At 45.7% G+C, this 15,442-nt stretch overlaps 1 protein-coding gene across 4 annotated transcripts in view; it reads right to left on the bottom strand.

The window, feature by feature from the left end:
• Positions 1 to 23: 23 nt before the first annotated feature.
• LOC117423503 (regulatory-associated protein of mTOR-like) overlaps positions 24 to 15,442 on the bottom strand; it is an 84,032-nt gene continuing 68,613 nt past the window's right edge. For 2 of the 4 annotated variants that reach the window (XM_034039398.3, XM_034039397.3), the window contains exons 28-35: positions 13,111 to 13,215; positions 11,024 to 11,071; positions 7,930 to 8,036; positions 6,143 to 6,270; positions 4,762 to 4,848; positions 3,511 to 3,627; positions 3,061 to 3,190; positions 24 to 2,617 (exon numbers count right to left, since the gene is read on the bottom strand). In XM_034039398.3, the coding sequence (XP_033895289.1) occupies positions 2,549 to 2,617; positions 3,061 to 3,190; positions 3,511 to 3,627; positions 4,762 to 4,848; positions 6,143 to 6,270; positions 7,930 to 8,036; positions 11,024 to 11,071; positions 13,111 to 13,215 (791 nt within the window). In that variant the 3' untranslated portion in view covers positions 24 to 2,548. Of the gene's footprint in view, positions 2,618 to 3,060; positions 3,191 to 3,510; positions 3,628 to 4,761; positions 4,849 to 6,142; positions 6,271 to 7,929; positions 8,037 to 8,699; positions 8,836 to 11,023; positions 11,072 to 13,110; positions 13,216 to 15,442 lie in introns of those variants that run through there. The other 2 variants (XM_034039399.3, XR_004547794.3) reach the window with 2 other exon arrangements.

Below are 15,442 nucleotides of genomic sequence, written 5' to 3' on the forward strand. Positions count from 1 at the left end.
CAAGAGATGAGAGCGGCACAAAGTCTTGGGGATTTGGTTTATTCTGTAAGAGATTTCTCTCCCTCCATACAGACAATGTTCAGTAAAGCAGAGAAAACATTTCTTTGTACTGCTGTGGAGAACACCTGATTGATATTCTAAAATGATACACTTTTAGCACACTATTACAAGAGCGTTTTAAAGAGAATATTGCCAGGGGTGAGTTTCTATCTCTGCTGCCCGTGGTCCTTTTGCGCCCCCTAAAGGTGCGACTCATGCATGCGAGGGTCTGGCAGCTTAAAAGGCTCACGGGGCTCCAGCCTTCACTGCCAGTTTTGCCAAAGGAAGCCGGGATGACATAAACCAGGGGTGGCCAACCCAGGTCCTGAGAGCCGTATGGGCTTCTGGTCTTCGTTCCACCCAAGTTCTCAATTACTTCATTGAACCAGCTATTTTCTTAATTGCTCAACACTAACATGTGTTTCCAGATCTTTAGCCATTGATGATTTAAAGAAAACACAGAAAACCTGCAGGATTGTGGCTCTCCAGGACCAGCGTGGGTGAGCCCTGAGAAACAGCACCGCATCATGCATGGATATTAAACAGGGGGCCCTGTGCGAGAAGTCTGAGGTTGAGACTGGAGCTCTTGAGATGGCACAAGGAAAAAGCTGCAGCGCAACTGCATTTTAGACTAGTTGGTATGCAGAGTGTCAGTCAAAATACTTAAAACCTCAGTATTATGAAATGAGGGTCGCATTTCGTCAGTGACAATGTGAAAAAACAAAATGACAGCTGAATATTGTTGAGACTCACAAAGCACTAAGTGAGACATCATGCTTGGAATAAAGGAGGAGCTGCAAGTGCAGTGGGTAGGTTAGTATGCAGCTCCACAGAAACGGTTAGCTATTTGTTTTCTCTCTCTATTTGTTTGCATGCTTAGTGATACATGTCCATTAATATCTCCTGGGACGCCCACCCCCTCCTCCTCCTCTTTATAACCCTCTGCCCCTGCATCCAACCACATGAGGGTCTGAAACTTGGGGGGGCTGTGCTCCGACGGGTCGAAACCGGACACTGACGGGACGAGTGCTTTGTGGTCAACTCAGCTGGTTCACATCAAAGAGACTTCACAGAAGTTGAAATCCACCCCTGTCCAGTGGAGTAACCAGCTAGTGACGGCTTCAAACACCACGACAGCTCCAAACACCACGACAGCTTCAAACACCATGACAGCTCCAAACACCATGACAGCTCCAAACACAGCGACAGCTCCAAATACCATGACAGCTCCAAACACCGCGACAGCTCCAAATACCATGACAGGCTTCAAACACCGCGACAGCTTCAAACACCATGACAGCTTCAAACACCGCGAAGGCTTCAACACCATGACAGCTTCAAACACAAAGACAGCTCCAAACACCATGAGAGGCTTCAAACACCGCGAAGGCTTCAAACACCATGACAGCTCCAAACACCATGACAGGCTTCAAACACTGCGACAGCTCCAAATACCATGACAGCTCCAAACACCGCGACAGCTCCAAACACCGCGACAGCTCCAAACACCGCGACAGCTCCAAACACCATGACAGGCTTCAAACACCATGACAGTTCCATACACCATGACAGGCTTCAAACACTGCGACAGCTCCAAACACCATGACAGGCTCCAAACACCGTGACAGCTCCAAACACCATGACAGCTTCAAACACCATGTGTGTCGGCACCACGATTCCCCTGGGGGGTGTACTGTCCACCAGCGCTTACTGTATACTAAGTTACTATTGTAGTGAAATACGTTGCAATCCATTTAAGCCACATTTACAAGGCTTCCCAGTGCACACATAGGGCCATTTCCACGGCCATATGAAGGGATTGTTTACTATGCACACCAGGGTCACATTTTTTAAATAAAAATGAAATTCTTTCTGGGGACAATGTGCCGGTACATCCTGCAGTGAACCGAACGCACATCCAGCATCAGACCAGCACTTCAACGTCACCTCTCCAGGGAGCACGGAGTATGGCACTTGCTTAATTAAAGGTACTGTGTGAATCCAGGGACCAGGACATTGTTTCAGACGAATCATTTCGGGTTTTAAAGCTGTGGTGCTTTCCTGAGCGGATAAAACAGGGCTGACAGAAAACTGTTAAAAAAAACATCCTTGACAGTTATTATGTGTGCATCGTCAGACTATTATACAAAAATACATTATTATATTCGGACGACCAGGTTGAAATACCCCCGAGGACCCCTGCACTGCACTAGCTCTGGAGACGCACCAGAAGGACTATTTAAAAAGAGCAAATCCCACAGGGGTGTGGTCTAAAATAGGTCTCTAATGTGTATCTGCAATTCTATGTACACACACACACATCCATGCCTCAGCACAGCCAAGTCTATAATCAGTAGCCCAACACAGATCTAACAATACACTATCAGAATAATGATTCAAGTGTTGAGTAGCAGCAGCCATCACTAGACATTCAAGTTGGGAATTGGATATATACAAGAGGAATTTACACCATTGCTTGAGGAGCTTCTGAGGAGAGTCCTTTCTGCCGTTATCTCATCCTCTTCTCCGCAGAGTAGATGGACATGTAGTAGTCATTGCTGCCAACTGCCAAGTGGGGCTGTCAAACAAAAACACATTATAAAGACACAGCAAGCCCCTGTTCTCTGTGCACTCACATTATACATTACCATTAAAACAACACATTGCCAATTAGTTACATAGTTGCCATCTGTTCATTCTTTATACTTACTATATATATATATATATATATATATATATATATATATATATATATATATATATATATATATATATATATAAGCAGTACGTTTTGCATTTCAGGACTGCCTCTTCTATGTCTATGACACTTTTATTCGGAATGCTTTTTGAAATTCTGCCGCTGTAACCCTATGCCGAGGTCATGGGGAGGTCATCCCGCAGCTCAACGGACCAATCAGAACTCTTCGTGCACTGCAGCAGCGCTCTCATTTCTAGAATTGATCTGCTTTAAATGCCGATGATGATAATGAATGGCAGTAAAACACTGTAAAGTTTCAGTACCCAGTAAGGATGGAAGGCGAGGCAGCTGATGGCACCGATTCGTTGTCCCATGAACCCGTCGTAGTATTTGATGTTGCTGATGACGTCTCCGCTGGAGTTGTACACAGCGATGAACTGGTTCATAGAGCCGCTGGAGAGGGGAACGAGGGGAGACACTCAGGAGACAGGTACACTGCTCCCGTCCTGCACTATGCAGATTCAAAATGGCTTAACTACCTCCTACTGCAGTCCCAGCTCTAACCTGGCTTGAGACCACAATGTCTCAGCTCTCGAACCGCTACACCCCACTGCCTCCTTCCCAGTCCTTCAGCTACAACCACCGAGCCACACTGCTCCCACCCAGAACCTCAGCTCTAACCACTATACCACACTGCCTCCCTCCTCTGTAACCAATAGATCACAGTGTCTCAGCTCACACAGCTCCCTTTACTCACAGCAGACTCTGCTTACCAAGCAATCAGGTTGGCTTGTGGGTGGATGTCCAGTGCTGTCAGCCCCTTCACTGTCTGCATCACATTCACAGAGTCGGGCATTCGAAGCTCGAAGAAGCGCACATCTCCATTCACACTGGAGCAGAGAACACAGAGAGGGCTTAGCGAATTGTAGACACAAGGGATTAGTGTCAATCTAGGTAATACCAAGGCATGTACAGGGAGCTAATGGCAGCATTACTGGAATGAACTTGCATAACACTGATCAAAGGACAGAAGATGCAACCATTCTGGTCCCCACAACTGGGAATAGGGGTGTTCATATTTACACAAAAGCGCCTGACTTCAACTCAAAATGATACTGCATGCATGTTAGAGATGAATGGCAAACACTGTGCAATTAACAGCAATATACATAAGCAATTAACTGGCAAAGTTACATTTGCTGAAGGCAGTTTACAGTCCATGCAAATACAGTATGCATCCATTTGTAACACAATGACTGGTTTCTATCCAATATTTAGGAAGAACACAAAACATTAGTTTAAACATGGTCCCCTGGGCCAAGTTTGTACCCAGTCTGTATATAAAGTGTATCTTAGTGTAGAAATGCACTGTATCATTTGCTATTCGTAAAGGACCATGGGACCGTCTGTTGCTATGCATGCAAGAGAAAGTTGAATAATATTATAAATAAAAAATAAGGAACACATAAAAGCCAGTCCCCCCCCCTCAAACACACACACACACACACACATCTTCAGTGAGTGACGTGCTAGCAGGAAACCTCCATCACATCTTCAGTGAGTGACATGCTAACAGGAAACCTCCATCACATCTTCAGTGAGTGACGTGCTAGCAGGAAACCTCCATCACATCTTCAGTGAGTGACATGCTAACAGGAAACCTCTATCACATCTTCAGTGAGTGACGTGCTCGCAGGAAACCTCCATCACATCTTCAGTGAGTGACGTGCTAGCAGGAAACCTCCATCACATCTTCAGTGAGTGACGTGCTAGCAGGAAACCTCCATCACATCTTCAGTGAGTGACGTGCTAGCAGGAAACCTCCATCACATCTTCAGTGAGTGACGTGCTAGCAGGAAACCTCCATCACATCTTCAGTGAGTGACGTGCTAGCAGGAAACCTCCATCACATCTTCAGTGAGTGACGTGCTCGCAGGAAACCTCCATCACATCTTCAGTGAGTGACGTGCTCGCAGGAAACCTCCATGCACATTAATAGCAAAGTGTTATTGATAAGCTTGTACCTGACACTGATGATGTTCCCTTCAGTCTGCTTCTGCAGGTGTACCTTCACCACCCAGGCGCTGTGCTCGCGGTACGTCACCACACGGCTGCGGGAGACAGAGAGACACAGGGAGATCACACAGAGAGCACACTGATGTCCTTGTCAATCAGCTTGTTTGTACTATTGACCAAGTCCCTAACGTGCAAGCCAGTGTGTGTGGGTAAGGGGGCCGCAAGAAAGACCTTATACAGAAGAGACCAACACCCACTCTGGGATAACACACTAGAGCAGTGGTGACCAATAAGGGTGGATCGCAAAAGACTTTCAGTGGATCTCGGGACAAATCAGAACAAGCACTAACTTAGAAGCATACAACAGTTTTTGTTGCAGCTCATGGGGAGAGCCTTCTGTGTCGTTCAGTAGCACAGATGAAAATATCTGACAGTTTCTGCATATGAGACTAGAAAATGCTTGAGTGAACGTACATTTTAATTTAGGCGCACGTGTGCGACTAGAAATTCCTCAAGATTGACTATAAAAAATAAAACGCATTTTTTTTTCAGCTTAAAAAGTATATTTAAAAAAAAAAAAAAACACCCCACAGTCGACTAAACTCTCATAGCGCAATCGTAATGTACTCTGGGAATGTAGTTTATTGGTGTCCACTGTTAATCACACATTAAAAATTACAAATCCCATATCCTGCCAATTTCACAGCTTTACCAGTGCGACGGCTACTCGTTTCCAGACAGTTTGAAAACTTGTCAAACCAAGATGAGGAAAATGAAATGTTATTTTCATGTGATTGAGAGGTTTCAAAAGAAAACCATGATGAACAAAATTCAGATATGTCGTCGTCTTTACAAGAAACAGCATGCAATGTGCAGAGAGGCATACATCCAGAAAAGCCAGCCAGACCATCCCGCCACCATGAACAGGCAAGTTAAAAATCATTGAAGTTGTTGATGCTAAAGTATTGTGTGCCCCTAGACTTTCCAGTGCGCGCCTACAGTGTTTAAATTAGGCACACATGTTCCTAAAAACAGTTAGCGCAGAGCCCTGCCTACACCAGGTTTCAAGACTCAAGAAAAATGCTGGCGAGTTTCTGTTTTATAACTGCCCATGCTTAATGTAAAAAATGCTTTGATTACGCGCTTGTTACGTTTTTGTTGTTTTATTTTATTATTGCTATCTTACGTATTAGACACTATTATATTAAATCCCGCTAATAATTGTTGGTCACAGCTTACTGGTGGATCGCGGAGCCCGATGAGATCCACCGAAATGGATCGCAGTGTTTGATGTATTGGCCACCACTGCACTAGAGGGACCCTAAACCCACCTTCCTGACAAAATTCCACCTCACAGCTTTACACAAAGGCTCTTTCAATCAGCATTACCTTTCGTTGGGGCCCATCCTCCTGTCGTAGACGCGCACAGATCCGTCCCCCAGGCCCGCGGCGATCAGGGAGCGCTGACAGTCACAGGACAGGCTGGTCACACAGCTGTCCGCACCAGTCGGGATGTCCTGGGGATGAAGCAGAGACAGGAGAAAGGTCAGTGGAGCCCTTCCACAGCTCCATGCTAATCAAACCTGACCAATCCCTTCCACAGCTCCATGCTAATCAAACCTGGCCAATCCCTTCCACAGCTCCACACTAATCAAACCTGCCCAATCCCTTCCACAGCTCCACGCTAATCAAACCTGCCCAATCCCTTCCACAGCTCCATGCTAATCAAACCTGCCCAATCCCTTCCACAGCTCCACACTAATCAAACCTGCCCAATCCCTTCCACAGCTCCACACTAATCAAACCTGCCCAATCCCTTCCACAGCTCCACACTAATCAAATCTGCCCAATCCCTTCCACAGCTCCACACTAATCAAACCTGGGCAATTCCACTCCCCCAGCACCCAGCCTTGGAGAGAGCCTCCTTATTCTGCCGTGTTCAAGTACGGTTTAGGAGCGTACAAACAAGACTTCAAATCGCTGCTTTGAAAAAGGTCTCATCGCTCTCAGATCGCTGGCGCCAGACAATTTAAGCAGCAAATTTAATGTATATGTAGAGTTCTGTACAAGTTTAAATTGATCATGTTAATGTATATGTAGAGTTCTGTACAAGTTTAAATTGATCATGTTAATGTATATGTAGAGTCATTTACAAGTTTAAATTGATCATGTTATATGCATATGTAGAGTCATGTACAAGTTTAAATTGATCATGTTAAATGTATATGCATCTACTTTGTTTCCTGGGTCCTTCTCGAAAAACAAGCTGGCCGTGCCAATGCAATGAGCTTGTCCTGCTGTGTGTCTGAGTACAGTTTTAGAATAAGAAATGAAAAATAAAATAAGTTGCAGCGAGTGTAAGAATAGGAGTGGGTTAAGGAAAGGTGGATTCGTCAGACCCTGAGACTAGATGACTGAGAAGCTACAGAAGCTACTTTCAATGAGACACTATTTCTGCATCTCATTTCTGGTTGGGAGAGGCTGCTGCATCTCACCCTTTGAAAGTATTAAACATCAGCTGATCTCCAAATGCAGGAGATTTCTGTACGCTGGGAGTGAAGCCTGTCTGTTTTAATGTAGTCTATTCTTCTGATGAATAAACATGCTTTTAGATGCAGCCCCAGTGACAAAGAAAGCCCAACTGTTACTGAACATGCACACTGCTTTAATTACCATGAATGTGTTCCATAAACAGAGCTGGGAGGAAAAAGTGGCAAGGATGGGCTATCAATCAATCTTCTAATTGAATACTGACATTAACCTGGGCCGGCTCTAGGGACTGGAAGAAAACCTCGGAGGTATCCACAGTGAAACAGAGCCGCAGAGAAAGGAACGCATTATTCAGAACCACGGAGGAAGAACGAGAAGGCTTTGTCTTTTGTGACTTTCCTTCTTACTCTGCTGAATATATGTTATGATTGAGTGCTTTATAAAGTTCTGGGGACCAAAGAAAACCAGCACAATAGATGAAAGATAATTCATCCATAACAACACTCAATGGTGCTATATATATATAAAATGACATTTGAAGACCGCGAGAAAGACTGTGTGCATTTTTTGCCAGATCATTTTCTGCATTTCTTTTTGTATGAAAATCAGAAAGATCCCATCCCTTTGACATTCACTTCCAGAACTGTGTTGACTGCCGCACTGCACAGTGCAGCCCGTTGGCATACCTGTATCTTCATCTCCCGGTCTGTGTCCCAGATTCGGATGACCCGGACATCTCCAGACGTCATGAGCAGCCCTGTCTCCTGCTCCCAGTCCACCACCATGCCAGCGCCTGAGAGGATAGAAACCATCACTGCACCCCCACACTGTAACCTGCAGCCCCACACTTTACCATAACACACAACACTGGGCTAGGCTAAACGGGCTGTAACCAATGTGCCTGATTCACCGTACCACGCTGCTTCCTCAGAACACACCAGCAGTATACTGTACCCACTCTGAACACTGACACCCTGCCTGCAGAATTCACAAACTCTCTTTCATTAACTGGAAGTCGTGCATTTTTCAAACAGATTAAACATAAAAGTAGCACGCAGTAATGAATTAGTGATGCGATAGAGGGTGGCTCTTGGGGGCTGCGCACGAGTGGACGATGAAAGGGGTGCAGCTGGAGGGATGTCTCTCGCTCCACACCAGGCGAGCCTGCACCCCGAGCACCAGGGGGTTTGATTAGAGAGCTGGCAGGTTAACCAAGCCGTCTCTACTGCAAATGAGAAGAACTGGGAGGGCAGAACCCAAACTGTATCTCAGCATGAGGAATGTATCAATCCGGAAACCCTGGGAAGAGCCAGGACAATATATTAAATAAAATACAATATTATATATGCATAGACTCCAAGACACATACAAAAAGACTTCTTAATAAAGAAAATGTAACAGTTCTACTTGTGCATTCTTTGCACACTCATTCCCATACGGGGTAAATGTTAAGTACCTGTTACAATTTCCTGAAACCCAACACGAGCTACCGCTGTGGAAACTGGGATATGTAGTTCTTTGTTGCGTTTAATCAGACATAACACCTTGCCCAAGACTACAATCCCACAATTCACTGCAGAGACGGCACATTTCTAAGGAAAGTGAAAAAAAAAAGAAGATTTCATATCCAAAGGATAAAATAAAGGTAAGACAAATAATCGCTCATAAAATCTAAATGAGTTGTAGTTAGTTTGAACACGACAGGTTCTATATTAAATAACACTGTCCGATTGTTACTGATTGCTACTCTATAAATGGTGTAAAGAAGGGAGCTGACAGTGTGTATTGTAAGACAGCCGCACCTTGCACTAGGCATGCAGCCCGATGCCACCCTGCTCTGCGGTCGTAACGGATCACAGTGGGCAGCTAGAGCTGGGCAGAGCTATCAATTACAGAGTCGCAGGAGCCTCTACCCAGGAGACAACCCTGGTTACTCAAGTCAGTCCTGGGCTGTCTCATCAATCCACTCATCTCTTGCTGGTTACTCAAGTCAGTCCTGGGCTGTCTCATCAATCCACTGCACCATCTGCCTGCCCGCCCGCCCTCCCTCCCTCCCACTCCGGGTGCTAAAGGAAAGACCACCGTTCACCAGCTCAATTGCTGCAACAACGTTTGGATTTTGAAGTACAACATTGAAGTGCGGTTCAATGAGGCGGTACGCTGTGCTGGAGCCAGAACCTTTCCCTGATATTAATGATAATGAGATAGTATTTAGATAATCACTGGTCTGCATCTCCGATTTCTTGCAGCTCAGACCTGTCTGCTCTAATTCCAGAGGAGTTTTACTCATTAATACTTGACACAGCTGTCACTGTTTGCAGGGCTGCTGAGTTTAAAGCTCCCCTGTTCTTTGCTAAAAATCAATAATAAATGATCAGAGGGTTTCTCTCTCCAGAAGCCTTTTAATGCAGCTCTCTGACACTGATGTGGAGACTCGGGACGCTTCAGCGCTCCACATCTTTAGCAGGGAAAAAATAAATATATAAATTCATTACTAGTATTTAACAGCTAGGTATTTCAGAGAAAGAAAAAGACACAATGTACTGTACATGCTCAATCTCATCCGCCATTCCCCCCAGGAGGATGCTGTGCAGGGCCCCACACACGCACTATCCCTCACAGCAGAATCTGTTCATCTGCACAAAGAGGGACGTCTATTTGCACAACTCTGTGCTGACGGTGTTTTTAATTATTGATTTTCAGTATTTACACCAAGAAAGTTAAGACACGTTGCACTGGATCTCTTCCTAGCGGCTGATGAGTTTTCTATACTGACATCAGCAGCAGACCCGTCCTTGCCTCTCAACTGCACAGCTTGGGAAGACGTTCTTGTTTGAACATTGATTGTGCACCGCCCCCTAGGAACCCCCGGTCACGGTCGGCTGTGACATAGCCTGGATTCGAACCGGCGATCTCCAGGCTATAGAGCACATCCTGCACTCCACGTGTAGCAACTTTACTGGATGCGCCACTCGGGAGCCCCTTGTGCAGTGATGTTTAGCACCGCTCGATTTATTTGTCAAGGTCGACAGCCAGCTAACGAACCTCACTCACTCTTACACAGACGTCACAGATACGCAACTCTGCTGCCACTGAACATTTTGACCTTCACACACTGTGGCTGTGCTCCCCCTACCTGCCCAGTACTACCCCCCTGCCCCTTGTCCCACCTCTTGCCTCACTGTTGCCACACTGCCGCAGTGCGCTAACATGAGGAGCTCCTTCTGATGAATATTTACCTTCCTTCATTAAGCACTGTGTTAATAATCATGCATCTCCAGCCAGCTCCTGTGTAGGGAAGCCGTTTTCATTCATCCATCACTCTGACTTTCACACGCAAACCGGAGCCGAGAGGAAGCAGCAGCAGCTCCCCGCGGAAACGCTTAACAAAACAAACAGCCCCAATCTGTCCTTCATTCCACATATTAATAGAAACACAGGGTAATGTCTTAAATCAGGACATGCTAATGAAGTGGCATTGGGGTCAGTCTGCTAATGAAGTGGTATTGGGGTCAGTCTGCTAATGAAGTGGTATTGGGGGCTGGCACTAACTCTCCTGTCCCGTGTATCAGAGACGGGCTACATTCAGGCAAATAAAAACAACAAGGCTGGGATGGGGCATGGTTTTCAAGGCCAGATGGTAATGACAATGGTAATGGTAAAACGGAGGTGGACCAGCGGGAATGCTGGGAGCAAAGAGGGTGGGGCAGGCCTGTTTACCATGGAAACCAAGCGGTGTTAAGAGTGAGCGAGAGTGGGAGAGAAGATGGAAGCACTCACCTCCCTGCTTACTCCTGTCAAGATGGATTGAAACTCTTCGGGGCAGACCTGCGAGGGAGGAGGAGCAGACGGGGCGTTCAGGGGGCCTGCTCAGGCTCAGGGGGGCACAGTGTTAAACAAGCAGCAAGAAAAAACACCGCACTCACCAAACCTGCATGAAAAATGTAACAAAACGCACGCACACACACAAACAACCCCAACCTGGCCCAGTCAGGCCTCAAACACACATCACAAGACAGGCAGAGAGAGCCTCACAACAAACAAGCCGAAGGGTGCAGCACACCAGACAGAACCAGAGAGGAACAGCACACTGTCTGTTAAATCTGTTAAAAACACCAACACACCGCCTTGGTAAGGAGGGAAAAACTACAAGCCATTTCTCCCCGGAAATATACATATTGAAAACGTTTTCTAATAGTTAAGCAGAAGCGCTGGTTCAGGTCATTTTAGATACTATCCCCGTGGTAAAGCTGATTTCCACTCATTCACAAGCACACGCACACATATGTACTACTGCAGTGGAAATCTATGCCTTCTTTCTTGCACAAAAAACATGCAACAAGTTCTTCCAAGAGAATTTTAGAGTTTGTTCAACAACAGAACTACAGTGTGTAACACACCGGGTACAGCTTTAGGCAAGAAGCAATAACAGACAGCCTCTTTTTAAGTTGTTCATGCAGAATACACCCACCACATTTCTTACAACAGAACTACACAACCCCTTCCACATATGGAGTTTCTCTTTTTGCAAGGTTCAGCTAATTCCAAGTTTTGTTCTTGTGTGCAGACATTGTTCATCCTTATCTATATTGGCACAGCTGTGCCTGCATGTAAAAGTATACTGAAGATTATAATAATCATTTAAAACTGCTGAAGCCTACAGCGTTATCAGCACCCACACAATACCTGTTTTTCAACAACTGGCTTGTAACATAACAGAACCTTTTCATGGCAATTACTGATATACTGATATAAAAGCATTCCAGTGTTTCCCAGGCCTGACATGGCAAAAGAAAAAGCTCTTTGCAATCCTCTGGCACCGTTTCACACACAGGCATGCGCACACACACACTCTCACACACACACACACACACACACACACGACTACCTGCTGCTTTACCTAAACTAATAGACCAATGATCCTTGTTTTTGTAGTGACCCACTCTCTGAATATACTGAATGTACAGCGGTGTTATTCAGATCTGGGATCTCCCAGTCTCTTCATTTGCAGCTCAATTATATTTAGCAGCAATGCCCGCTCCAGTACAGTGTAGCACCCGGAGTTTAATTTGCAAGCGATTCTTGTGGAGGTGCGAGCTGGGCCGTGCGAGAGTACAGCTCTCCCATAACCCCTAATGCCTTCTGTCCGCTCCTCTGCCTCCTTCATCTCTCTCCCTCTCATTCTCCCTCTTTGGGGACTCACTCTGCAGAGATAGATTAGCAGGGAGCAGCGTACCCCACTCTTATCTGTTGATTGTTTGCTTATCTCAATTCTCCTGTGTAATTGCTAGGGAGGCTGTGCTGGGTGCCCTGCAGCAGCTCAGCTTGTGAAGTGATCAAGCGCTCTTAAAAGTGAAGCTGCTGCTGCAAAACTGCAGTCTTACTCTGTTTGATGGAGCAAATAAACTGTTGTGCCTCTGCAAGAGGAAATAAAATGGGCAGAGTTTAGAAGATAGGTCTGGAATCACATCCAGAGCTGGAAAGCGATGTAAACATATAGGGAATAATATATATATATATATATATATATATATATATATATATATATATATATACACACACACAATATAAATATATATAAAATACATAAATCCCTTTAAGACAGCTCTGTAAAGCAAAGGTATTACACCTCTGCAATCCAGAAGATGAAATTGTGAGAAGGTTAGTATTCAGACTGCAGTAATACTGGAGAGCACAGATTTGATAAGAAACGTCATCTCCGTAATGAAAAAGCAAGGCAGGCTAAACCACAGCACAGCGGCTTTCTTTGAAAAGTGGTGAAGATCCGAATGATGAGCCAGTGCTCAGGTACACACAAGCGCTCTCTGACACGGCACGGTGGGTAACAGGCGGGGCAGAACAATGACCTCTGGTGGTGGGCAGCATGTCGGACAGACCCTGCCAGGCTGTGACCATCTCAGGGTTCCTCTCCAGATCTGCGAAGTTCTTCCAGACACGGAGAGCCCCGTCATCTAGAGAGGAGAGAGAGAGAGATCATCAGAGACAGCAATGAGAAGAACCCTCAGGGAGCCGACCCACCGACTCACGGCTAACAAAGAAACGGAGGAGACCAACATGCGACTTACAAACAAGTGCAAACGAACTGCCCAGCTGGAGGGCGAGGCTGCAGGGTTACTGATCCCTCGTGCATCACAACCTCTATTGACATGTGAAGTCTCTTATCAGTCCAGGGAGCCCTAGTGCCTCCTGCCTCTCTTCTACTGTATCATAGGGGATCACTTACTCTCCTCTCTCTAGACAGGCACACATCCTTCTCATTAACTTGAAGAATCACACAGCAAAACTAATTGCTGTCTCAAGCCCCAGGGCTTGGAGCACAGCCCCTCTCGGTAAGCTCCACAGATTAGGGAGCTGAGCCAAGCTAAGCCTTCTCGAAACTTTACATGAAAAGCTGAGCTCAAAGTTTCTCCCATTGATCAGGTTTGCTTGTGGGGTCAGGGGGCACAACAAGGGACTGCTTCAGGCTGCACACTGGTGTTAATGGGAGAGCTCTGAATACTAAAAAAATAATAATAAAAAACTGAGAGACAGAAGCAACTGAGCCTCCATCGCTGTGGCAGTGCCAGAAGGAGTACCTCGTGAAACAGGCAACACGTCCTGACAGCCTTTCACTGCAGAGTGTAAATGAAGTTACAAGACACAGGCAAAGCCATGGCGCATGCAGAGATCCTGCAATTATCATAATTAGCAGTGTCTTACCAGTGCAACACATCCCTGCAGCACACTGCACTGCTCAGGGATTAACTCAGGGATTTGTAATTATGGGCTTCAGCATTCAGTGAAATCCCCGGTGCCCAAGACACAAATCATTACAGTGAATTAGAAATGTTTTTATTTAATGTATCTTAATTAACATAACAAAATGCATGAAAGTCTTCCAACCAAATACCAGATCGACTAACGTATGCTCACTCACACAAAGTTAATGAAAATGTTACACAGTGCATCTTAGTGTCTGAGCTGATCTACATTTCAATTAGCAAGCCTGAAGACTGAGAAACACTAAGCTTAAAAATCAATTACAAAACGAACGCAATCAGGAAACTGGTTTGTTTCTACATTAAAAGTAAGAAGTGCAATGATATTTCTGAAGAGATTGAGAGCAGAGCCTCAGACCCATTGCACAGCCGTTACCTTCTGCTACAGTACAGCCTCCACATCAGCGTCTCACACAGCGTCTCACACAGCAGGCTCTGCATCGCTTCACAACATCCCAGCAGCTACTCGCTGCTCCAAACAGAACACGTAGCAACGTAGCCCAAAAGAAAGATCTGTTGCACTTCAAAGGTCGTTATTTTTTTTCACAAAGAAAGTTTGGGAACAACTGTTCCATATGAAACTGCAGCCCAAGAGGGCGTTTAACAGCAGGTCTGCCTGCCTGCACTGCTCATGACACACCCCGTGATTCAGCAGAAATGAACTCCTTCCTTGGGCACAGATGCCCAGGGTGGTGGGTGAAACAGACAGCCAGAAAACAAGCCTGTTCTAATTTATACAGAACTGATTCCAACCCACAGAACATGGAATCAGCCCCAGGCAACACCATCTTTACTGTGCTACCGAACAGACTGATTAGCAATTCATCACCACACTCACTCACACACAGAGGATTTCATTTGCAGGGAGCAAAGCTGCTCCTCCACAGGGCAGTGGAGCGCCCTCCTCTGGCCAGTGCTGTGTCCCTCTGGCTCTCAGAGTGAATGTGTGTTCTGATCCACAGCTCCTCAGTGCTGTGTCCCTCTGGCTCTCAGAGTGAATGCGTGTTCTGATCCACAGCTCCTCAGTGCTGTGTCCCTCTGGCTCTCAGAGTGAATGTGTGTTCTGATCCACAGCTCCTCAGTGCCATGTACCTCTGTCTCTCAGAGTGAATGTGTGTTCTGATCCACAGCTCCTCAGTGCTGTGTGTTTGAAACTAGGCTCCTGCCACTGCAGTAGCTTACCACTCCTGTCCACACATACTGCAGCTGGATGCGCCACTAAGTAGGGTTGTGCAGCTTTTTAAGTTTGATCAGAATTGAGTTCAGCTCCCTCACAGCCCCCATGTCTGCCGAAAAGGCAAAATAAGAAAACAAAAATAAAATATAACTGTCTTAGAGGGCTTTATTGAACACATATATTAACACCTCCACAAATACAAACTTTTTAGCTTTTTGTGTATTGATTTTAAAACACCCAGCA

This window comes from Acipenser ruthenus, chromosome 17, assembly GCF_902713425.1.
Source record: "Acipenser ruthenus chromosome 17, fAciRut3.2 maternal haplotype, whole genome shotgun sequence".
In the NCBI taxonomy this organism is placed as follows: Eukaryota; Metazoa; Chordata; class Actinopteri; order Acipenseriformes; family Acipenseridae; genus Acipenser; species Acipenser ruthenus.